Genomic DNA, 26270 nt, shown 5'->3' on the forward strand with positions numbered 1-26270 from the left:
TTAAAATAACAATTGACCCGCTGGGAAACGAGTATTATAATTTTAAAGCTAATTTTAAAAATTATCTGAGATCCCACTAACTTTCCATTGCTGCCATGATTTTAAGGTGGCTCAGACTGTGGGAGGTAAACATTGCAAAGACAGCCAAGTTGAACGTGGCTGCCAGACCATGTCAAGAGGTATATCAACCCCCATTTCTCTCTCCAACCATACCCATTGTTTCACCTTTAGTTCTATGCCAATCTAATATGGCCCAAAGCTGCACTGCAGTAAAATACCAAGAAATATTGGGTACCCCCAACCCCCTTGTACTTTATGGCGATATAAAATCATTCGATTTATACGTGGGCATCTGTGTTTTCAAATAAAGGCAAAAATTTGCCTTTGCCAGCATTTTAATAATACAGAAGGGATATTAATGGGGAGAGACTGAAAGAGGTCATTTAGGCAAGGGATCATAGAAGCAGAGAAATGACGGCAGAGGAAAACCAAACGGCCCATCCAGTTTGCCCAGCAAGCTTTCACAGTTATTTTTCTCATACTTATGTTACTCTGACTGCTGAGGTCAGGGCCCTTATTGGTAACTTTTTGGTTCTAATTTCCTTCCACCCCTGCCATTGATTTATAGAGCAGTGCTGGAGCTGCGTAAAAGTAAAGTATCAAGCCCTTTTTGGTTAGGGGTAGTAACCGCCGCAATAAGCAAACTACTCCCACGCTTATTTGTTTACCCAGCCTGTGCAATTTAGTCCTTTTTGGTTGTCTTAATATAAATTCTCTTTTCTTCATTCCCTCCCTGCCATTGAAGCAGTGAGCTGCACTGTATATGTATTCAAAGTGAAGTATCAGGCTTAATTGGTTCAGGGTAGTAACCGCCACCCAACTAAATTCCAGTACTACAAGGGCAAAAAATCATTGAAAAAAATACACTGAAAAAAAATGAAGCAATAAACATTTGTTAGACTGATAAAATAAATAAAAACTACAAAAAAAAAGGCAAAACATAAACCAATGCCATGTTTGTCTTAATAGAAGCCATCCTCCCTGGCCAGGACAAGGCATAACCAGCCCAAATATTCAAATCCTGAAAAATTGACTTTGAGAGGAGAGTAATTCAACTTATTCAGGTCCCCTAAAGAATTACTGATTCGTATTCCGAAATATTTTATACTTTTATCAGCCCATTTGAAAAAAAATCTTTGTTTCAAACATTGGATCTTGTCCTTAGACAAATTCAGAAGTTCAGATCTTTCAATATTTAATTTGAAACCTGAGACCCTACTAAAATCACTCATGGCCGCAATTATCTTTTCCAGAGAACCCACTGGTTCAGTGAAGATAAAAAGAATATCAGTGAAGAGGGACAGTTTGAACTCTCGATCTCTTACCAAAACCCCCAAAATCTCCTTGGACTGTCAAATATAAATCACTAAGGGCCAGATTTTCAAAGGGGTACGCGCGTACCCCCCCCGAAAACCTGGCCCAAACACCCCCTGCGCGCGCCGAGCTTATGTTGCATAGGCTTCCGGCGCGTGCAAAGCCCCGGGACATGCGTAAGTCCCGGGGCTTTCCTGGGGAGGGCGTGTCACGATCTGCACGTCAAGGGGTGTGTCGAGGGGGCGTGACTCGTTCAGCATGTCATCCAGGCAGTGCCGTGGGCGTGGTTTCGGCCCGGGGGCATTCTGGGGGGGCGTGGCCGCAGCCTCTGGACCAGCCCCCGGACCGGAACATGCAGTGTGGCAGCCGGCCCAGCGCACAGTTACGCCTGCTTCGAGCAGGCGTAACATTCGTGATAGAGGTGGGGGGGGTTAGATAGGGCCGAGGCTGGGTTAGGTAGGGGAAGGTGGGGAGAGGGCGAAGGAAAGTTCCCTCCGAGGCCGCTCTGATTTTGGAGCGGCCTCGGAGGGAACAGAGGCGCAGGCTGCGTGGCTCGGTGTGCACAGGCTGCCGATTTTGGGCAGCCTTGCGTGCGCCAACCCCAGATTTTAATGGATATGCGAGTCATATATTCCCTAATATCCTGCTGTATTTGAGCACAAAAAGACTCAACAGCTAAAAGGGTGTCATTGAGATTCCAGTACCACCTTCCCTCATCATGGCTGGAGTAGTGCAAAGTAATCCACACTGGCGCATGGACTGACCAATAAATATCTGTCCCAGCTTGAGGAAGTTGCAGCAATAATTTGTCAATAAGGAAACCGTATATCCTAGAATAGAATTTATGGGGAGAAGAATAGAATGAATAATTTCTAGACTTTGGGTAGAGTTGGTGCCAGGCGTCTACTATTGCCCATTTTTTCATTAACATTTTAATAGACCCTAGCTTTCCCAGACCCCGCCCCCTCCCCCCTGAATTATCAACCTTAGGAGAAAGAGTTGTATTAAAATCCCCCGCAAAAATCAACAATCCCTCTCCTTCAGACTATAAGAAATTAAGAGTAAAGAAGAAATCTCTTGCATCTTCAGATGGAACGTAGATATTTACCAAATAATAAAGCACCCCTTCTAAACGAAACTGGACCAGTAAAATCCTGCCAGAGGGGTCGGACAAATTTTTAACAATTGAACCTTTAAAGTCTTTGTGAAACAGTATTCCTACTCTCACATACTTAGAAGATAAGGGGGCAGCAGCAAACTGAGTGGGGAGAACATTTCGTGTTACAGATATTCATAACGCTTTTTTAAGTGGGTCTCTTGTAGAAATACAATAGAGGCCCCGGAAGCTAATAAATCAGCTTTAAGAAGCTGTTTGCGGGGAATGTTTAACCCTTTAACTTTTAAAGATATAATTCTTAAATCTGCCATATTAAAATAAAATACCAGCAAGAAGAAGCAACTTGGGACCCCCCCCCCCCAAAATAATAGTTCTATGCTTAGGGCACAGTAAACTGTTAAGCAATACCACCCATAACACAAGAAAAGGGTAGCTGAATAACCCCCCACTTTTTTCAAACCAAAATACCCACTCTAGTTCCAGCCCCCCTTCATCCTGGTATTCCTCAATAGTCCCTATCTCAACTTCCCCCCCCCCCCTTCCTTCCCCGCAGCTACTATTTGTGCATCACAGTTGCACCAAAAAAAACAAATATGGAGGAGTACATAAAAATACTAATAGAAGGAATAGAGCTGAGCTTAAATGACTATTTCCCAGACCCCCCTCCTTTCAGAAAATAAAAATAATTAGCTAAATGTTAGCACAGCAAATCCCCATATCTCCCTAGAGATCCGACATATTCACCAGTCTCCGATCTCGCTGCTGAAAACAAACGTGGTTGTTTAAACAAGCCTTTCCAGACCCTAATTAAATCTCATTTCAACGACAACCACAGTCAGACATTTTCAGAACATTGTAAATAATTGATCTTAATGTTAAATTCCTTTAGACTTGCCTCCACCCAGTTTGAACATCCTTGTTTTATTGTAACTTCAGATTTCTCTTTTCACTTGTTCAGTTTTTATTTTACTTTACACCCCCCTGTTAAATGTAAACCAGCATGATGTGATTCTTATCTCGAATGCCGGTATAGGAAACCGCTAAATAAATAAAAAAGGGCAGTCAATGTTACTCAGTCCTTCTTTCAACCTTTCCCAATGTCCATTGAAGATAGTCGTCATAATTTCTCCTCAGTCTGTCTCCCTTTTTCCACTCATTGCCACCAAGGAGTTTACCGCTGTTTTCCACTTGGTCGAGGATTTCATCACCTCTCCCATGCCAAAATGGTCTCCACTTCAGCCGTCTTAACTTTGGTTGAGGTGCCAAGTATGCGAATGGCTAGGCCCATAGGAAACAACCACCGGTAGCAGTAACCCCCTCTTTACGCAACGCAGATGTAACTTCACAGAAATCCATCCGTTCTTTATAGTAATCCGTCCGCATATACCTTAATTCAGTGTGACTCCCAAAGCCATGATTGCTGCTTCCTGGCTGCTGACAAAATTTGTTCTTTAACAGGGAACCGCAAAAAGCAGGCCATAATATCCCACGGTCTGTTTCCCATTTTGGGGCCCAGAGACTGATAGGCTCATTCAACTTCCACTGATGTTGCCTAGGAGGGGAGGACCCCCACCAACAGCTTGGGTCAAGAAGAAAGTGCTTTTTTTTTTTTTTTTTTTTTTTTTAACCATCTTGTGGCAGTCCTTGTACTTTTCTGTCTCTGGGGTTCCCTGAAATCGCAAATTACATCGATTCCTATTTTCAAGGTCTTCCAGTTTCATATGAAGGTCAGCAGATTCTGTAGTTAATTGTTGGTAGTTATGCTGCAAGTTATTTAATTTGTCCACATGAGCTTCCAAACATACATCATTCATCCACCTGGTGACCAATGTCTGCCATTTCTTCCTTTAGATCTGATGACCTAGCCATGAGGTCTCTTTTCGAATCTCTCATATCTTTCCAAATTTTACAAAACTGTTGACAAACCTCCTCCTGGGTCAGGTGGTCAGCTTGTATCTCCGCACCAACAGAATCGGTGAGAACTTCCATATTCAAAGAGCAGAATTATCGGCTCCTGCAACTCCGAAAAATCTGAAGTCACTTTTACGTAAGAAAATTGTCTAAAGTCCAGCTCTCTCTTCTTAGCAGCCATAAGTAAAAGACAGCTATTGTCTGGTCCCGAATATCACCTTTTTGACAGCAGATGACCGGGAATTGCAGCAATATGGGTTCTGGATTAGCCTGAGCTCAGAATCAATCAGCCGTCTTGCACGAAGGCCACGCTGCTGCCTCTTTTTATTAATCTTAATGAATGTGGGCCACATTACTTTTTTTGGTGGGACGGGGATGGAGTGTGTAGTGCGCAAAACACATAGAGAAACAGTTATACTACTAAAGGTTAATGCCACTGTAATTCATGCTATTATAACTAGTAGAATTGACTGTAGTGCACAAAGCACACAGAGCTGGAAGAGTGGTGCATTCCTGAGGCCTATTTGCCTTACCCCAACTGTGGTGTCACCTTTTAAAAAAAACCCCGGCTGCCAGCTGAGAAGTGAAGTGCCCTGAGATGAACTGGCACTTGCGCTTCTGCACTTGTACTTTACTGTGAGAGCTGAAAGTGGTGCATTCCTGAGGCCCGTCTGCCCCATCCCTGACCATGGTGGCATCATTAAAGTGACGAGTCACCTTTTTTAAAAAGTCCCGGCTGCCAGCAGGTCGCCAGCAAAGGGCTGCAGACAAAGGGCCTGCCCCTTTGCTTCCCCCCCGGCAGGCCTCTTTACAGCTTTTTGTACCTGATTGTTTTTTTGGGGGCGGTTTGTTCCTTTCAGATTTGTATATAATGACTTTTGCCTCTATTCCAGTAATACTAGGGCAGGGGTGCTAAGTTAATGCTCCACTTGTCGAATACAAGATTGTCTGTTTATCAATTTGAGTTGTTTGCCTCAATCTATCAATCAAAAGATTTTAAACAAACATTAAGTTTGCTATATCAATGCCTGCTCTATTGGCAGAAAATATAATATTTTTTCGTTGATTGAGGATGACAATATAGCCTTTTTTACAACTGAGTCTTGGCACACAGATGCCGATATCTTACTTCTAAAACAACTAAATTCTCAGGGTTACTTAATTCATCGCCATGCAAGAACTGACTGTAGAGGAGGTGGAGCGGTACTGGTATATGGTGCAACTATTCCATTGTTGGCTACCACCCATAAGCATACTGGTGGGAATGAGTCTCGTTCTTACCTACATACATTGGGCTTCTGGGTTGATTTATCATACACAAGGAAGCTTTAGGAGTTCCTTAAATGTTTTGTTGAAATTTTCTTCCTTATTGTTACAATATAAATCATTACTGCTGATTGGCAATTTTAATGAGTAGATGTGACTGATGCCTTGTCTCACAATTCTTGATTCTGACTACTACTCTAGGTTTGACTCAGTTGATTAATTATCCTATTCATTGCTCTGGTCATACTTTGGACTTCTTTCTTCCGTCAGCCCTGCTAATTGAAAATGTCATTTCTGGGTTGTAGTGTACTGAGGTCCCTTGGTCTGATCACTTTTTAATGTCCTTTTGTTTTACTCTAGCTATCTATTTTTTTTTTGCCTGGAATTCAACATACTGGTCAATCTTTTTATTCAAGGGGTAATATCGATATCCAAGAATTTACTAAGAGTTGGAATGGTGTGAAAAGCAGTTTGATTACATCTTCTAGTGCTTTGGCCAGTTCTTTTCTAGATTTATTAGCTGGACTTCTAGATACTCTAAAGAGGGCTAAACGTAATGTGATTAAGCATAGAGTACCATGGTTTAACAAGAACTTGATCAAGCTAAAACAAGTAATGCGGGGTGTGAAACATTTGAGGAAACACCGTACTCTTGAGGTAGAGAATAGATATGTTGCAGATCTTCATATCACTCAAGTTAAAACAAATTTCAAAGGACCAATTACAGGTAAACAAAGGCTCAAATATTTTAACTTGAGTGATGTTATTTCAGGTAACTGGTTCAACCCCCCCAAATTATCCTCTGGAAATTCCCCTTGATGTATCTAATGGGGGTCTGTATTTCCTTGCCTCTATAGCCATGCCATCCTTTCTTTGGTCCTAACAATTGTTCAATCGATTTAGTTTTCGCAGACATATTTCTCAAGAATGTAATGCTGCTTTATTTTACCACATGTAATTGGTCCCTCCCGATGCAGCCTTTACAAAATGGTCTGTGTCGGGGACTGACATTTCAATAAAGATTTGACATTTTGGAATTATTGAACTTTTCCTGTTTAAATTGTTTTTTTCTGGTTTGTTTTACATGGACCTTTGCAATTGATTTTGCAACACACCTGTTGGATTGTGTTCATATTAGTATGTTTGCCCATCGTTCCGCACTTTGTTGTGGGTTTATCCCTTATCTTCATGGATCCTATATTTGCTTTGCTGCCATATCATAGATAAGGCTGCTGCCGTTTGAGTCCTGGGATGGTGCTGGTATAGCATGGCAAGGTTCTAGGTGTCCCCCTTTTTTTTTTTTGGCAGGGTTTGTTACGTCTCAGTGTTTGGCAGTGAACGGTTTGCAGTTCCTGGGATTGTATGTGTGGAAGAGGAGAATTGAATGAGTGTGCATGTACATGAGTCTGGGAAGTGAACAAATGGAATGAGATTGTGTGTTTGTGAGAATGAATGTGTATATGTGAGAGCTTATGTGCATGCTGCTACCAATGTTCCCTCTAAGGATCGGGTTGCTTTGAGCATATAAAATCAATAGGCTTTTTCAATCAAAGAAAGTAGTGGTATTGAAATCAAAGATTTTTGCTCCCTGCATCAGTGTTAAAATCTCTGCAGGTAGTCCAAAACACAGCCACTTGGATCTTAACACACTCCTTTCAGGCTACATTGGCTTCCAGTGGTAACAAGGATAAAATTTAAGGTTTTCTCCTTGGGTACATAAGGTTGTGAATAATGGTCTGCTGCTTGTATAAGCACAATATGTAAAGCCATATAAGCTATTTGATTGAGATCTGTGAGGCAAAGGTTTTGAGACATTCCTTCATTAGACAATTTGGTTAGTGGAGCCTCACAGTAGAATGTTTTTTCTGTGACTGGCCCACCCAGAAGAATTAAGAGCTGAGCTTTTGGTAAAAATGTCTAAATAATATAAATCAAATAAGACTGTACTGTTTGCATGAACATTTGTCGCTGAATCTGCTAATAGTCCAAGATAAAGACCCCTAGCAATTCTGGCATCCTCTTCTGTATCTGTTGAGCTTAATGGTATTATCTAATTTTATATCAATTTTTTGTTACCTACCTGGAATGATATTAGCAGGCTATAACTAGTTTACTGTAAGAGGAAAGTTGAATCGCACTTGCATCACCAGTATGCAAACTGATCATGCTCTCTCCCTCTGTACTCTCCTGTTCTCCCCCCCCCCCACCTCCCCTGTATTGTCCAATCCACCCAAGTTTAGCGCACACACTCTGATACCACACTTCTCAAACTATGCACTTTCTAGATGTCAGTATTTTCTCATCCGTGGACAGGCTTTTTCTGCTAGTTAAATAATAATTTGATAAATGTGTGTAAAAAGCTGCCTATGTCATCACATTAACGTAATCATTAACACTTGACCCTTTTTTCTTCAGAACTCAGGAACACCTGTGACTTTGAAAAGAGGTTACTGGAGGATTCAGTCAGAGAAAAGCAGGCAGCATTAGAGGTATAAATCTCACAACACTCATGCGCTATTTTTCCACCAGCTAAGGTTTTTCGTGTGTTCACTTTTTTCTTTTTTTTTCCCCCCCAGAAAATAATTGATGAACTGAGAAGTGAAAACGAATCTTTAAAGGAGAAACTGAAAACTGAGGAAGAACAAAAACTAGCCAAAGAGAAATCTAATGCGGTAAATGCTTTCTTTCCACCCCTGCACCCTTCCCTCATAAATTCCATGTAAAGAAGAGATCTCATGTACATAAAAGTGAACCGGTAGATGTAGTGTATTTGGATTTTCAGAAGGTATTGACAAAGTTAATCATGAGAGGCTTCTAGGAAAAGTAAAAAGTCATGGGATAGGTGACGATGTCCTTTCATTGATTACAAACTGGCTAAAAGAAGGAAACAGTAGGATTAAAAGGACAATTTTCTCAGTGGAGGGGAGTGGGCAGTGGAGTACCTTAGGGATCTGTGTTGGGACCCTTACTTTTCAATATATTTATAAATGATCTGGAAAGAAATACAACAAGTGAGGTAATCAAATCTGCAGATGATACAAAATTTTTCAGAGTAGTTAAATCACAAGCAGATTGTGATAAATTGCAGGAAGACCTTGTGAGACTGGAAAATTGTGCAGCCAAATTGCAGATGAAATTTAATGTGGATAAGTGCAAGGTGATGCATATAGGGAAAAAATAATCCATGCTATAGTTACACAATGTTAGGTTCCATATTAGGAGCTACCACCCAAGAAAGAGATCTAGGCATCATAGTGGATAACACAGTAGTATGGGATAGACTTAGTTTTTGGGTACTTGCCAGGTTCTTATTGCCTGGATTGGCCACTGTTGGAAACAGGATGCTGGGCTTGATGGACCCTTGGTCTGACCCAATATGGCATGTTCTTATGTTCTTATTCTTGAGTGGAGGTGTCCTAAAAGGTTCTTTCAATTTTTCCATTAAATTTGTATTGCTCCTGCTATCTGAGGCCTACAGATTGGAATATGAAAATAATGGACCATTGAATAGAAATATGTGAACATCTTTAAAACATGCTCTTGAAACAATTCAATGAACCTAGATAAATGTAAGAGTCTTCAAACTTCTTGAAGAAACAGGCTTTTAACTTCATGAACAAATGTGTTCATTTCATTGTATTCAACGTATTACCTGCTACAACAAAATATATACAATGACAAAACACAAGATAAACTTTTTTGTGTTTCTTCCCAATTTTTCACATTTTCTTCAAAACCAATGATAAAATTCCAGCAGATTTCCACAGCAGACCTGGGGAATAATCTACAAAATGCTTGAAATTTAACCCAAGGAAGAATGCACCTCCTGTTTGGCTTCAGATTTCTTATAATTATAGATGTATGAACAGAGTTTAGCCCTTGTGAGGGGGGACACTGGAGAATTGCCTCCATAGTAGTCCTAGCAAGCAGGGTGGAGAAAGTTGCAGAAATTGTTAAAATTAACAAAATCAAAATCTAAGATGGACTGATGGGCTAATGGCCATCTTGTGGCCCTTTATTTTTTATTCTTTTCTTTAAAAGGAACATGGGGCATCTGCCTGAGTGCTACACTCAAATGATAAGCTAGTTTCTCACAGGACAAGCAGGATGGTTGTCCTCACAAATGGGTGACACCGAGGATGGAGCCCACCACGGAAAACTTCTGTCAAAGTTTAACAGAACTTTGACTGGCCCCTACTGGGCATGCCCAGCACGGCACTGACCCTGCAGCCAGCAGGGGTCTCCCTCCAGTCTTCTTTTTTCCGCGCAGCAGCTGCCACGCGGTGAAAGGAGCTCTTACCACGTTCCTGACAGGAATTCGGTTTTTTCTTTCCGAAGAAAATTTGCCCCTCAGGGGTCTCCCTTCGACAAATTTTTGTCACCTTCGCGGAATCCGGTAAGTTTTTTGCCGATTTTCGACTGCCGTCGATTTTGGCCCTTGAGGCCTGTTGGCACTTACCGATCCCGCGGCTAAATTTGGCCCTAGGCCATGGCGACGGGGTTCCGTCGTTGTCCGGATTGCACCCGGACTATGTCCATCACAGACCCCCATAGGGTCTGTGTTCTGTGTTTGGGAAGTGAGCATGATGTCCTGACTTGCACTAAATGTGCCCTAATGACACCTAAGGGTCATAAAGCCAGGATGGAGAAGATGGGGCTCCTCTTCCATGCACCCACCCCAACACCATCGATAGCATCGACGTCATCGGAACCGGCACCGTCGAAGTTGCACCACCACCGTCAACCCTCCGGTGACCGTCCACCACCGATGACTTCTCGGCCATCGACTCCTGTCCCCTCCCCGGATGGGCGAGGAGATCGGAAGGACAAGCATCGCCATCGGCGGCACAAGTCTCGGCCCGTCGGATCCACAGCCATCGACCTCTGAACAGGCCGAGCCACCGACAAAAAAGCCTCGGTCAGACCTGGCACCGTCCACGTCTCGTTCGCAGGCATCGAGGAAACCCTCACCCTCTCGGGGTGTGGGAGCCGTGATCCCACCGGTTACGGTGGTCCCTCCGGCTCTGCCTCAGCCTCCCTCTCCCGTCGAGCCGGGTATCGTTACCCCTGGTCTCCGGGCAGAACTGGACCGGCTGGTCCAGGAGGCCATCGAGAAAGCGATGCAAAGGTTCCAGCCTCCACCGGCACCGTCTCCGGCACCGATTCTGGCACCGACTCCACCACCGAGGAGGGAACCGACCACCGAGCCTCTAGTGGAAGCGCTGGCACCGCTACTGAATCGTATGGAGGCACTCATGCGGGCCCTTCCATCGGTGATTCCAGTAGCACCGACTACACCATCGTCTCCGGCAGGATTCTCATCGGCAGGAGAAACACCGTTTCGGATTCCCCCATCCGGAGTAGTCCCATCGGTGCCTTCGCATACCTCTCCACCGATTTATCCCTCGGCTCCATCGATTCCAAGACCGGCACCGATTCCATCGGCAGCCCCGAAGCCCTCGATGCCGTTTACAGTTCCGCTTGCAGCACCGATTCCATCCAGACTTCCATCGATGCCTTTGGATCCTCAACCAGGTCCTTCAGGTCTGCAAGCCCCACATGATCCTTATGATACCTGGGGTGATGATACATCTTCTGATACAGATTTGCCATCCCCACCATCTCCTACAGAGAGTAGAAAACGATCTCCTCCTGAAGATCTCTCCTTTATTAATTTTGTAAAGGAGATGTCAGAAATTGTACCTTTTCAGTTGCAATCTGAGACCGATGACAGGCACCAAATGATGGAACTGCTCCAATTTCTGGATGCCCCAAAAATCATCGCTTCCATCCCCATTCACCAGGTATTTCTGGATCTTTTAAAGAAAAACTGGGAATCTCCTTCATCTGTGTCACCAGTTAATAAGAAAGCTGACTCCACATACCTTGTTCAGTCAGCACCAGGATTTCAGAAGCCTCAACTGGATCATCGCTCTGTTGTAGTTGAGTCTGCACAAAAGAAGGCCAAGCGCCTAAAACCACACTCTTCCACTCCCCCTATCAAGGACAACAAATTCCTAGATAGTGTGGGACGGAAAGTGTATCATGGGGCCATGTTGATATCTCGCATAGCTTCACACCAACTTTACATGACTCAATACAACAGAGCCATCCTTAAACAGATGCAGGACTACGCTGACATGTTACCGGACCAATACCAGCCACAGCTTCAAGCCCTTCTTCACAAAGGATTTGAGGCTGGGAAGCACGAGATCAGAATGGCCTACGATATCTTCGATGCTTCCACAAAAGTCTCAGCTACTGCCATCTCAGCCAGACGTTGGGCTTGGTTAAAGTCATCTAACCTTCGCCCAGAGGTCCAGGATCGTCTAGCCGATTTACCCTGCTTAGGGGACAATCTGTTTGGAGAACAGATTCAACAAATTGTGGCAGAATTGAAGGATCACCACGAGACGTTGAAGCAACTTTCGTCTGTTCCATCTGAGGTATCCTCCAAACCACCACCTAAGAAGGACTCTAAAAAGTCTTTCTTTCGGCCACGTCGTTATTATCCTCCGTCGGCTAGGCCTCGTCCGGCTCGATCCTCCACTAGACCTCAGCCACGCCAACCTCAAACAAAGACCTGCTGTGGCCCCACCTCCTGGGCCTGCGGCAGGCCTTTGACTTCCCGGTACGGAGCACATGCCACATCCCACTTTCCGACATCCCTGTGGGGGGTCGTCTGTGCCACTTTTTACAGCATTGGATACAGATTACCTCAGATCAGTGGGTGCTGGCAATTATCACACAGGGTTACCACCTCAACTTCATAACTCTTCCGGCAGACTCCCCGCCTCTTCAAGCATGGAGTCTATCCAGCCACTTGACTCAATTACAACAGGAAGTATCCCTTCTTTTGCAATCAAATGCTATAGAACCCGTCCCTCCCTCTCAACGAGGCAAGGGATTCTACTCCAGGTACTTCCTAATTCCAAAGAAGTCAGGGGGGCTACGTCCCATTTTGGACCTTCGGGCCCTCAACAAGTATCTTCACAAAGAAAAGTTCAAGATGGTAACCCTGGGTGCGCTACTCCCTCTGCTGCAAAGGGGGGATTGGCTGTGCTCCCTCGACCTAAAGGATGCTTATACCCACATTGCGATAACACAATCCCATCGCAAGTATCTGCGGTTTCTGGTAGGCCGCGACCATTATCAATACCGAGTACTACCTTTCGGTCTGGCATCTGCTCCACGAGTCTTCACCAAATGCCTCGTAGTCGTAGCAGCATTCCTCAGGAAGGAAGGTGTCCACGTCTAGCCCTATCTGGACGATTGGCTAATCAGGGCCTCCACCCCTCAGATTGCCCACTCCTCCCTAAAATTGACAATCAACACACTCCTTTCCTTAGGGTTTCTTGTCAATTACGAGAAATCTTGCTTAGTCCCATCTCAAACCTTATCTTTCATTGGGGCAGACTTGGACACCTTACAGGCAAAGGCTTACCTTCCACTGCAGCGGGTCCAAACTCTCATGTCCCTAGCTCGCCAGCTCCAGTCTCAGGACACGGCCACGGCTCGCCAATTCCTCATTCTCCTAGGACACATGGCATCCTCAGTTCAAGTCACTCCCATGACCCGACTAGCCATGAGAGTAACACAATGGACTCTGCGACACCAATGGATTCAAGCTTCTCAGCGCCTGTCCTCCATAGTCGCAGTTACACAAGCGCTTCGCCTGTCTTTAACCTGGTGGACGACTCAAATCAATCTCCTTCAGGGCTTACCTTTTCTCCTACCAGATCCACAAGTAATCCTGACCACCGACGCTTCCCACATCGGTTGGGGGGCTCATGTGGACGATTTCCAAACCCAAGGGTTATGGTCACCAGAGGAAGCCGAACACCAGATACATTTTTTGGAACTTCGAGCAATCCGTTACGCGCTCAGAACGTTCAAAGATCGTCTTTCGAATCAGATAATCTTAATCCAGACAGACAACCAAGTGGCCATGTGGTACATAAACAAGCAGGGAGGCACAGGCTCTTTCCTTCTGTGTCAGGAAGCTGCGCAGATTTGGGCAGAAGCCCTCTCCCACTCCATGTACCTCAGGGCCACTTACCTGCCGGGAGTAGACAATGTATTGGCAGATCAGCTGAGCCGGGTCTTCCAACCACACGAGTGGTCACTCGATCCTCTGGTAGCGACCTCTCTATTTCACAAGTGGGGTTCTCCCCACATAGATCTCTTTGCGTCCCCTCAGAACCACAAAGTAGACAATTACTGCTCTCTCATTCGGAGCCACCACTCTCGGCCGAGGGATGCCTTCTCCCTCAAGTGGACATCAGGTCTGCTCTATGCATTCCCTCCACTTCCTCTTCTGTCAAGGACTCTCGTGAAGCTTCGCCAGGACGGAGGAACCATGATCCTGATAGCACCCCACTGGCCACGCCAGGTGTGGTTTCCCATTCTTCAGGATCTCTCCATCCGCAGGCACATCCCTCTGGGAACGGATCCGCATCTGCTCACTCAGAACGACGGATGCCTCCTCCATCCCAACCTCCAAGCCTTGTCCCTGACGGCATGGATGTTGAAAGGTTAGTCCTTCAGCCTTTTAACCTTTCGGATTCGGTTTCTCGTGTCCTGATAGCTTCACGAAAGCCCTCCACCAGAAGATCCTATTCGTATAAATGGAAAAGGTACACAACTTGGTGCACTTCCCAGTCCCTTGATCCCCTTTCCTGTCCAATCTCTAAGTTCTTGGACTATTTATGGCATCTATCGGAATCGGGTCTTAAAACCTCTTCCATTAGGATGCATGTCAGTGCAGTAGCCGCTTTCCATAAAGGCATACAGGGTGTCCCTATTTCAGTACAACCCCTGGTAACACGTTTTCTTAAAGGATTGCTCCATTTGAAGCCGCCTTTACGTCCTCCGGCCCCATCTTGGGACCTTAATCTGGTTCTTGGTCGGCTAATGAAACCACCTTTCGAACCTCTACACTCCTGTGAATTAAAGTATCTCACATGGAAGGTATTATTCCTTTTAGCTGTCACTTCAGCTCGCAGGATTAGTGAGTTACAGGCCTTAGTCACCTATCCGCCTTACACTAAACTCCTGCAGGACCGGGCGGTACTCCGCACTCACCCTAAATTTTTACCTAAGGTAGTTTCTGAGTTTCATATTAATCAATCCATCATACTACCTATCTTTTTTCCCAGGCCCCACTCCAACTCCGGGGAACAGACTCTGCATACCCTAGACTGTAAACGGGCTCTAGCTTTTTATCTAGACCGTACAGTTTCTCACAGGAAGAGCACTCAATTATTCGTCTTGTCCATCCTAACAAGTTAGGACAACCTGTGGGTAAGCAGGCTCTTTCCTCCTGGTTGGCGGACTGCATTTCTTTTTGCTATTAGCAAGCTGGCATTCCTTTTCAAGACCGTGTAAAAGCACACTCTGTAAGGGCCATGGCGACTTCGGTGGCACACCTTCAATCGGTGCCGCTTCCTGACATCTGCAAAGCTGCAACCTGGAGTTCTCTCCATACCTTTGCAGCCCACTATTGTTTGGACAAAGCTGGAAGACAGGACTCCTTCTTCGGCCAATCTGTCTTGCGTAACCTTTTTCCAACATGATGTACCAACACCCTTCCACCTTCCCGGTAGGGTGCGGATGCCCTTACCAAATTCCACCCCAGTTGTTGTGCCTCTTGCACGTCGTTGGGTGCATTTGGTGCAAGTCGGGACATCCTCAGCTCGGTACTCACCCATTTGTGAGGACAACCATCCTGCTTGTCCTGTGAGAAAGCAAATGTTGCTTACCTGATGTAACAGGTGTTCTCACAGGACAGCAGGATGTTAGTCCTCACGAAACCCGCCCGCCACCCCGTGGTGTTGGGTTCGTTTTGTTTTTACTTTTTAGGCACTGCCTGTAGCTTTGAAAATCAGACTGGAGGGAGACCCCTGCTGGCTGCAGGGTCGGTGCCTTGCTGGGCATGCCCAGTAGGGGCCAGTCAAAGTTCTGTTTAAACTTTGACAGAAGTTTTCCATGGTGGGCTCCATCCTCGATGTCACCCATTTGTGAGGACTAACATCCTGCTGTCCTGTGAGAACACCTGTTACATCAGGTAAGCAACATTTGCTTTTCCGATCAAATGTCTTGGGAGTGTACAAATACACTGAGCAAATGTCTCCAAAAAATAAAATCCATCAAGTTATACATGGGAGGGGTGGCTAGGAATAAAGGCTTTAGTATTTGATACTAGGATGGTAGGAGTATGGATTCTGGTACGGTATAATATAAAGCCATGCTTCTTTAATTTTCCTTGGCTAAGAAATTGCTTTAGTACCATAATACTAGAGAAAGATGTATCTAAAACTTATAAAGATGCAGCACAAATATTTTAAATCATAACCGACTGAAAATATCCTATTCTGGATCACAATCACAAATCCTTCCAAACCAGGTATTTCCTGGCAGGCAAAATGTTTAGGCATTGTAATCCAAAAATTACAATCTGGAAAAATGTTGGTCACTAATTCCCCTGCTGAGACAACTGAATTTGGGTGGGTTTGCAGTTGTGATCCAGGAATGCAATATTGTGATCCATTTTTAATTTTCTGTCTTTTTCATAAACCATTAAATTTGGCAATTTAATGAGATAAGAACAGTCATGATTTTTTCTCTGGTATTCTTTTAAGTATGACCACATGGTGAAATCAATTGACTTTAATGGCATAATATTTCAGAAGAACCCTCAGCTTGCATATCTGGAGCAGGAGTTGGAAAGTTTGAAAGCAGTGATGGAGATAAAGAATGAAAAGCTACACCAACAAGATAAGAAGTTGATGCAGATTGAAAGACTAGTGAGTTTTTAAATACAGACTAGAAATATATGGTGCTATTACAAATTGTGTAGAGTGTGGGAAGGGAGTATGGAAGTGCCTTAATCTCATGTAATTTAATATTTAGATTTGAGATCAAATATTTAATATTTAACACAAATTATAGTTCAGGCATTACTTAGTGGAAGATTATCATTACTAAAGTTTAACAATCACAAAAGTCCTTAGTCAGTACTGTACAGCTGAGCCAGTTCTCTTATTCATATCAAATTGTAAAAATTAACTTTTTTTTACACTTTTTATCAAAGGTGGATAATAATGCTACTTTAGTTGAAAAACTAAAGAAATACCAGCAAGAAAATGAAGACTTAAAAGCTCGGATGGACAAACACATGGCACTTTCCAGGTAAAGATAGAAAGAAATTCTTGCAACAACTTGTCATATAGCATTACGTGGGTCCTAATACTTTAATGTTCCAATCGGACAGTCCGTTAAGTAGCCACTTTAAATAAACTTAGGCATACAGAACTTTTCCGGCACTCCGTCCTAATATGCAGTGCATGTTTCAGTGTATATGTATTGACTGCAGTTCATAATGGTTGTGTGTGACGACAGAGATGTGAACCCAACCTGAGCCCAATATACAACATCAGTGAAACTTCCCAAAACTCCCATCCTTTAAGTCAGGGCAGCCTACTGTCTTATCCCAGCAGTTGATCCAGTCTTTCTTTTGGTCCTAAATCATTGAACTCATGTTCTAAGCTCCCAATCTTAGATGTTCTCCATAGAGGTGAATCAGGGCTTTTCTGTGATCCTAGTGCACAAAGGAGTAGCTCATGACCCAGGGACACCCCTTCTCCACCAGTCCCTCCCAAAACCCAAGAAGAGAACTTGAATTGAGAAATTAGCTTTCATGTGTTGAGTCTGAATGAAAGTAAACAAAAGCCCTAAGCACCACTGATCAATATGCTGAATTACCACTGTTGAACAATCATACTTTCAAAGTGCTATTGGAAGTCCCTAAAGGAATGAGTTATATAATTCTGTTTTCATCCCAAGCTCCATACTATATGCTTCAGTGCTTGCAAACTGAGTCAATGGAATCCCATCTCTGCATCAAAAATTGCCGGTACTCAAAACACATTCACTAAAAAAAAACTACACACTGTCAACTGGGCATGTCCACTCTATATTTTATCTTGTATAACATGGCTATCTGTCCCCTATCTCTAATCTACTTTAGACTGGTGAATGCAAAAGCTGACAAACCCATCCAATGCCTGAACACTCACCCTCAATAACCCAGCTGACTACCAGTTCCGCCACGCTCTTGGCACAGAAAAACATGAGTACAAATATTAGCCTGAACAAAACCATTTTATATGCAGACCAACACAAACTGTGCAAACTCCCTGCCATTATCCCTTGCTCCCTATATATTATTGACCAACTGTTAACACCAAATGTCTCCCAATCCCTCAGCACATGCCTAATTGGAAAGAGAGCCACTGGATTACCCTGGCCCTGCACCTTATGGAAAAAGAATCTCACCCACCTGCAACTTTGTCACCAAAAAATAACCAGCCTCATTTTACCTGGGTGATATACTGCATAGTAGCCTAGTCTGTCACTTGCTCCCCTTCCTATCCTCGTTCCTACAAAAGGATACTGCATCTCTGCCCATCTCATAGGCTTAACATATTGCTGGAAAAATGTCTGGATCAAGTCCCATGCCTCACTATTCCGCCAAAGATACTCCTGAACAGATGCTCCCAACTAGTTTACCAGAGGAACCAAACCTCTGAACACATCCCACTTTGAACGAAAGAGAGCACCTGCAGTTTTCACTACTCTTGGAATGTCATTCACTTGCTGCTATAATCCATTTCAAACATAATACACTCGTGCAAAAGAGCAGATACCCTTTCACACCTGGCCAGCTGTCTATTGATAACCTCCACAACCCCTTGAACAAGGCTTTCTCTCCTCCCTGATGCTACTAAAAGGAAGTGCTCCAAAAATAAGTGATTATCTTGGTAATGCCCAACATGATGACACCAGTCAGGGCTCGACCCACCATGTTCCGTGCCAATAAACCTCAGAGCACCAGGTACTGTACCTCAGAGTACAACTCCAAATCATAGACAACTGTTCCTTCTGCATCAACAAAAAAAATTCTCTGGAACTCCCAAATACTCTCTAATCCTTCCCATCATGCATATAAAATTGTCCTCCACCTAATTATGGTTACTGCCAAGAGCCACCTGATAAATGCCCACCTCTATGGGTTTGATTGCATGCAAAATTCAGGGACCTAGAAAAAGGGGCTGCATCTTTAATGTGACCACTTTAGTTATCCTAACCAGCAGGACCAACTCAGAATTTACAAACCAGCTCAGGTAATCTAAGTCTTGACACAGGCTCATGTTTTCTTCTATGCAATTAGCATCCCAACAAAACTCACCACTTCATGAAATCCTGCAGAAAATCTGAAAAATTGCTTGTCTGAGCAGATCAATAAAAAAATAAATAAAAATAAAATCAGATAATTTACTACATTATTCATGCTGACCAACTATAGTTTGCCCAGTGAATGAAGGAGCTAAACATCTTGAAATCAGCACAATATGGAACACCCCATTTTGAGGCAGTAGTTTACAAAATAACTAATCTTGAATATATAACCCAGCAATGGAGAAATATCCAGATGTATTAGCTTTTTTACTTGTTGCTATCTGCTTTAGCCAACAATTCCCTCCTACCAGCCCTTCTCACCAAAGCTATCATTGCTTCAAAAGAAGTGTAATGCACAGAACACCAATCCCTTGGCATAGTTATTTACCAGTAAGCTGGGAGGAAAGGACAGATTCAAAATAATCCTGTACTTGCCAGCCATCTTCAGCACCACTGTGAAAGGAGAACAATGCGTTACTTCAAAAGAGGAGGAACTTCAGATGACACAATTCTACTCTTCCTCGGTTCAGCTGTCAACGTGTCCTCTTATCCCATCCCATCCCAGAACCTGATCGTGGACCTTGAATTTACTCCTTGCCTCCCTACATCCCAGATCTATATAATGTATCCCTTATCCCCACTTGAAGCTTCTCTCAATGTTAATGCCACCATTTTATGTGGGTACCTCTCTAACCATGCAAGCATAGCTCTGAAACATATTGGCATTGGGGCCCTTGATCTTAAAACATTGCTTGACTCACTGCCCAAACCTTCCCATGGGGTGATTAGCGCACTTGGATGGAGGCTAAGTGGGGGGAATGGTAAATACTGCCTTTTGCTGTGTATGTAATAAAGGATAAAAGCTGAATATCTTTTTACGTACTTTGGGGTAGATTTTCCAAGATGAGCACGTCCATGTGCACGTATGAATGCCGGATTTTTACATGTGCGTACAGGTGTGTGCATGTTATAAAATCAGGGGTCTGCACGCGCAAGGGGGTGCACACTTGTGCATCCTGCGTGCGCCATCGCCCACAACCTTCCTCAGTTCCCTCCCAGTCCACTCCAATTTCAGAGCAGACTGGGATGGAACTTCCCAACCCCCTACACTAACAATCCTTCCCTTTCCCCTAACCTACCTGCCCCCCCCCCCCCCCCAAAAATCGTTATTTTACCTTTTGCACCTGCCTTAGGGCAGGCGCAGGTTGTGCATGCCGGCATGCGGTCCCCCGGCACAGCAGCAAATGGCAGCTGTGCCAGGGGCCTCTAGCCCCACCCCTTTCCAGAGGCCTCAGGACTTACGCGCGTGGCCTAGCCTTTGAAAATTGGCCCAGCACGCATAAGGTCAGTCATGCACGTAACGCTTTGAAAATCTACCCCTTTATGAATAAAGGAATTGCCATTATGCATGTGATCAGATTACTTTTAGCTTGGAGAAAAGAAATCCTTACTGTCCTGGAGGAGTTTTCATCCCCTTTAGTCTCTTCTCAGATTCTTGTTTTTCATGGTGTACTTGTCTTCTGGAAATGTACCTTAACTACAATGATTGGAGCAACTCAATGAGGTTTATACAGTTTCAATTTTGTCAAAACTGCAACTATCTTCACTGTAATTCTTACCTTTGGAGTCCAAAAAGTTTGTCTACTCTAGTTCACATATTCTAGGCCACGTAACCATCCTGTGTGAATTTACAGTGCAAGACCAGGCAGGAAGACTTGTTAAATTGCCAACACACACATCCTGCCCACCTCTCTGCCCCTTGAAATGATCCCCCTATTTTGTTTGGTCTTCCAGCCTCCTGAGCAAACTGAAAGGAGCTTCCTTGCTGTCCCTGCCCCAGACCCTATTCCCCACTGCTTGACCCTTACTGATCCCTTGCTTTAGCCATAAGATAATGTCTTGAGTTCTTCAGGACATAAAATAATTCTCCATCTTATCCTGAAACCTTTTATCATAGATCCACCAGGTCCAGCGCTGGTAATCTTTGTAGGCCCCCAAAATACTGTTGGCACTGAGAGTAATGTTGATACACACAGTATCAGTTGATACACACAGTATCAGAAACATACTGTGTTCCACTGTGCTGGCTAATATAAGGAAACTCTGTATGCAGTTCAGTGTTTCCAGGCATTTTCTTTTTAGCCCCTCCCTCTTCATCTTCCCATCCTTTTTATCCCCCTCCCACCCTGCAACAACTTGAATGTCAATATATAATTTTTTCCTAAACTCTTTTGGCTTCCTCTCCCACAATTTGGTTAGCACTACTAAAGCATGAAAGACCCATGTCCCTTGGACCCCAGCTGCTTGCTTCATATGCCCCAATCTTGGACACCTCCAAAGGCGGCAACGAAAAATAACTCAGAGACTAACTTGGAGGATGATGAGTAGTGTACCCTCAACCCCAGACTCACCTGAATGAGGAATCCTGATTAAAGCTCCACTGTTGATGCCTGTCTGTACCACCAATCATCTTCTGCTCCACATCCTTCTGAGGCAGCACACTCCCTCCACACCACCTCTTGTGATATCCCTTGCTGCACCTTTATGCCCTGCTCCCCTACAATGCAAGAGACACTGGGCTTTCCCGAGCCCCCTACTGCACCCCTCCCCTCTCAACTTTCTCCATACTGCACCAACATACTCGATCCACCCTTTCTGGCCACTGTCCCATGCTCTCCCAACTAGACCTGCCTTTACCAAACCATCCTGGCATTCCCCAAACCACTCTACCAAATCTGCCACTTGTCAGACCTCCCTTCCAACCCTCTACCACAGAAATCCAGAGAATGCTCCAGTCCAATTCTGCATCAGCACTTGGGCCCCAAACTTCCGACCTCCTGCCCCGATGAGAGGTTCCTCTGCAACCAAGACCGTAATGCTGCTACTTGCCCACTGCTCCTCTGCTTCTGAAAAACACAGCTTCTGCAGGCAAGCTGCTATCCTTTTCAGTTTCCCTCTATCTGAAATCTCTGCTTCCTCTCTAACCATTGCCCTTGCAAGCTGAGGCAGAAACGCCCCTTTCTTTGGATGCCTTTCGTGATCCCTGACACTTCTTGCTCTGCTCAGTGCCCCCTAGCAACCAGCCCCCAGTTCCCCCTACTGGCAGATCACCCATACCAGTGAATTTCAAATCCAGAGTCTCAACCTCTGCCCTGGCTCCGGTTCCAACTGCAGGCCTGCATATTCCAGCTGCAACACCCATATCCAATTTCCAGGTTCCACCCTATTTGTGGGGTAAATAGTGGATTCCACAGTGCATGCTTTCAATGCCTTGCCAAGGAACATGCAAATCAATCTCCCCCAATCCTGTCCTACTGTCCTTCCCCCTCCCACCGCCACACTACATCTCCAGCTCCTCTGCCTCATGTTACCCTGGCCGAACCAGTTCAGGGAAGGACCTGCTGGACCTGATTTCCCTTCAGGCCCCCACCTTACTTGGTCAGCAGCTGCATTGGTCTCCGGATGCCTCTCTCACCTCTGGCTTGCTTTGGACCTTCTCCCTTGTGGGACATTGCCATCTCCATCAGTTAGGAAACAGATGTGCTTGGTACAGCAAGAAATGGAACTCAAGCAGGAGGAACTCATAGTGGAGACTAAAGAAGGATGCAAAATTCCCTGCCCTGGACCAAGTTTCCATAAAGACAAGGGGCCACTTGAAGCCCAACATGGTAGGAATCTCCAAGGCCAGGGGGAGAGGGTTAAGGAATTCTGTCTATACTCACCCCCCCCCCCCCTCCAATACACTGCAGAATCCAAAAGGGCACAGCCCTCTATGTGAAGGGATCCATGTGGAAGGGGAGTTGTGCCCATCATCAAGTTAGTGGCAGCAGGCTGCGTCTTTGTCCTACCACTCATTTACTTTCCTTTATTTTTTGCTGAATCAGGCCTTGTGTTATAAACACCGATGTAATCATTTACCATTTAGGAGGAAGACACAATTTGAACAGTTTTGCTATGAGACTATGGCTATAGTAAATGAGGTTTCTTGCATGTTTGCAAGAAGCACGGATTTAGTGAGGGTTTGCCATTCTCTAAGTTTTGTGGTGATGTTTGCCTCGGTCAGTCCAAAATAGAAATGTAGCAAAGCAGGACATTAAAACATGATTTTAAGCAAAATATAATTTATACCTTGATGGTTTAAAATAGACTAGAATAAATGATGTGGGAGAGTACTTTTCAAATTGGCATGGGTATCCTGGTATAGAATTTGGCACATCAGGTTGCACCATGATTCTTGCTGATCGATAAACACTAGTCTGCAGAGATTTTTCAAATAGTCTTTCAGATAACTAGATATCTCAGCAGTTCCAGATCTGCTATATTTTGTGTACTATAATACTACAAAGCCTTAGTTTACTAATATAGGGATAATCATGAGCATGCAGATACGTTTGTAGTTTTATTCCATATGACTTCAATACACATTTGTCTTGAAGTAGTATTAACTTTAACTAAAAATTTTCCAAAATTGGTAACTGAATTCCAAAGAGTCAAAACTTGGCTATTTAGTTTCAGAAATGTTTCTTTTGTGCCAAGTTTATTTTTTGTTTCGATTGGATTAAAGTTTTATTGAAATTGTAGTGAAGCAATGTAAGCCTTGTCTTATCTTTTTAGACAACTCTCCACAGAGCAAGCAGTTTTGCAGGAGTCACTGCAGAAAGAGTCAAAGGTGAACAAACGTCTATCCATGGAAAATGAGGAGCTGCTTTGGAAGCTGCACAATGGAGATCTGTGCAGTCCCAAAAAATTGTCGCCTACTTCTCCACTGCCTTTTCAGTCTTCAAGGAGTTCTGGCTCATTCTCCAGCCCTACGGTATCACCAAGATGACACCTTTTTGATAGACTGCTTAAAAAGCATTTCAGCAATGATCTGCGGAATTGATCCCAACATAAATTCATGGATGCAAGGGCTATATTAGCTGAACTATGATTATGGAAACATAACTGGAAATTTCTGGGGTGGGAATATTTGTGTAATATACTGGAAATATTGGGAGTCCATTTTGTTTGTTTCTCCCGCTGCAAGACTGTTTAAAAAAAAAAACTTTATTGAACATTGCACAAAGCACTTATGTAGCAAGAAACAGTAATTCTTGCCTTTTGCCTTTTCACCTACATTAACTATAGGAAAAACCTCAGGGCTTGTAGATAAGATCACAACCTTTATAATGTTTCCTTATCACAGAAACCTTTTTTTTTTAAGAGGGTGAATGTGTGGTTCGAAAGAAATGGATGTAACACAGGGGTGGGTGGGTGGGTGGGGAGGGAATGGCAGCTACTGCCTTTTGCTATGTATGTAATAAAGGATAAAAGCTGAATATCTTTTTATGTACTTTATGAATAAAGGAATTGCCAGTATGCATGTGATCAGATTACTTTTAGCTTGGAGAAAAGAAATCCTTACTGTCCTGGAGTTGTTTTCATCCCCTTTAGTCTCTTCTCAGACTGACTTGTTTTTCATGGTGTACTCCGTCTTCTGGAAATGTACCTCAACTACAATGATTGGAGCAACTCAATGAGGTTTATACAGTTTCATTTTTGTCAAAACTGAAACTGCAACTATCTTCGCTGCAGTTCTCACCTTTGGAGACCAAAAAGTTTGTCTACTCCATATTCTAGCCCAGGTAACCGTCCTAGAACTTGGGACCAGTACAATGTTCTTTGTTTTTATCCTGAATTTGGAGAGAAGCAGGCAGATGTTTCTGGAGTACAGATATCTCTGGAGTAATTCTTTCATTGTTTTAAAGCCTTTCAATAACCTCCCCGAACCTTTACATATAATCTGCTCATGTATATAAGCAAAGCATTTCAAAGTAGCTGAAAATGCCACAGGAAACATTTGTAGAAAATAACTGGAAAAACAGGTAACGCTGACAAATTAACACAGAATAACCTTTTGAGAAGTAGTGTGAAGTTTCATAAATGGCAAGGATGATTTATCAACAGCTAAGTGTCTGGTCTTTAACATCTGCCTTCCCCCTGGAAACTGCAAAACTAAGGTTTAGATGCATCTTAGCCCTGCTCATGATGATCACACAAGCTCAATATCAAGAAATAGAATTTGTAGTAAGCAAATGTTCAATACCCCCTGCAAAAGAACTTGTTCTAGTGTTCTGAAGCTGAATATTTGGGAGCTGAGCCTTGCATGTGTACCTAATAATGTTTTCATTTAAGACTGACTGTGCATGTATATTTTTGCTAAGAATTGTACCAAAAATTTTTACAATCTCAGCATATCTTTTGATTTACACGGTGCTGTTTAATTCAGATATGGTTGCCCCCGTTTCCAGCAAGAGACAGAACCACTGCCAACTTGCTTATACATGTCTTGTCTGAGAGCTTTGTCCCTTCAGACTTTTGTTTCCATTCTTTGTAAAGTGTTACCAATGCTACCTTAAAGATCTGGTCATTCTGTTTTTTGGGGTTTGGTTTTTTTTTGGGTTTTTTTTTTTTTTTAGAGAAGTGATATATGCATTGAGCTAATTACAAATTACCAAGAAGGGAGGTAGGAATGCAAAGCAAAACCTTTGGAGTGCCCTTTTTAACTAAACATTTCATATACGGCATGGAAATGTTTGCAAATTCTGAGAAACATGTATGTAAAACATTGTAGTTGCTCATTCTGTAATTATGAAAATGTAATATATATTAAAATGTGATAAAATAAATTTAATGGTGCAATAATCAACTTACTAAGTGAAGTATGCCTGCTCTCATTCCTCATTGTAACTTTACTTTCATTCCCAATTTACTGTCATGGAAAATTGAAACTATGGGTGTGCACTGTAACATTTTTCATTTTTTTTGTTTTTATCTAAAATGAAAACAAAAATCCTTTTCAGCCAACCAAATCCACAAAAATCAAAGACCTTCCTCTGGACCCCTCTAGCTCCCTCTCCAGCCCCTTCTTACCCCATCTGTGGGTCTTCCCATGGGCAGGAGCAATCCCCAATCATTCCTGCTTTGCAATTATGGGTTTTCAAAATAATGGCCAGTCACCCTAAGGCTAGCGCCATTATATTGTACAGCCATACTAATCTGGGGGCCCAGAGGCTGTCCCTCCAGAATCCTGCAATCAGGGGTTCTGAATCTGGCCATGAGTTGCTATCTTTAGACAATACTCACTCCCTTTCCTCCAGGGACACTAAGCGCCACCCTCTGTGGCATCCTAATCAGCTCTGGGAGCAGAAGACCCACCCTGGGGCCCTTCCACATGGTAGTGCACAGCACATACCTACCAAGCCCACTGCACTGATCACTGACTAATTTAAGAATGAACTGAAATTCCAATTGTCCATAATTCCTGTACATGCAAATTAACCTTTCTTCATCCTGTCTACTGCGGGGTAAATGACTTTTTGCC

At 43.7% G+C, this 26270-nt stretch overlaps 1 protein-coding gene across 2 annotated transcripts in view; it reads left to right on the plus strand.

Moving 5' to 3' along the window:
- MTUS1 (microtubule associated scaffold protein 1) overlaps positions 1 to 25599 on the plus strand; it is a 204265-nt gene extending 178666 nt beyond the window's left edge. Inside the window, exons 6-10 of one of the 2 annotated variants that reach the window (XM_029587065.1) lie at positions 8084 to 8157; positions 8245 to 8340; positions 16360 to 16473; positions 16761 to 16858; positions 23522 to 25599. In XM_029587065.1, coding sequence (XP_029442925.1) covers positions 8084 to 8157; positions 8245 to 8340; positions 16360 to 16473; positions 16761 to 16858; positions 23522 to 23735 — 596 coding nt within the window. In that variant the 3' untranslated portion in view covers positions 23736 to 25599. Of the gene's footprint in view, positions 1 to 8083; positions 8158 to 8244; positions 8341 to 16356; positions 16474 to 16760; positions 16859 to 23521 lie in introns of both variants that reach the window. The other variant, XM_029587059.1, reaches the window with a different exon arrangement.
- Positions 25600 to 26270: the final 671 nt, after the last annotated feature.

The sequence above is a fragment of the Rhinatrema bivittatum genome, chromosome 1 (assembly GCF_901001135.1).
Source record: "Rhinatrema bivittatum chromosome 1, aRhiBiv1.1, whole genome shotgun sequence".
NCBI lineage: Eukaryota > Metazoa > Chordata > Amphibia > Gymnophiona > Rhinatrematidae > Rhinatrema > Rhinatrema bivittatum.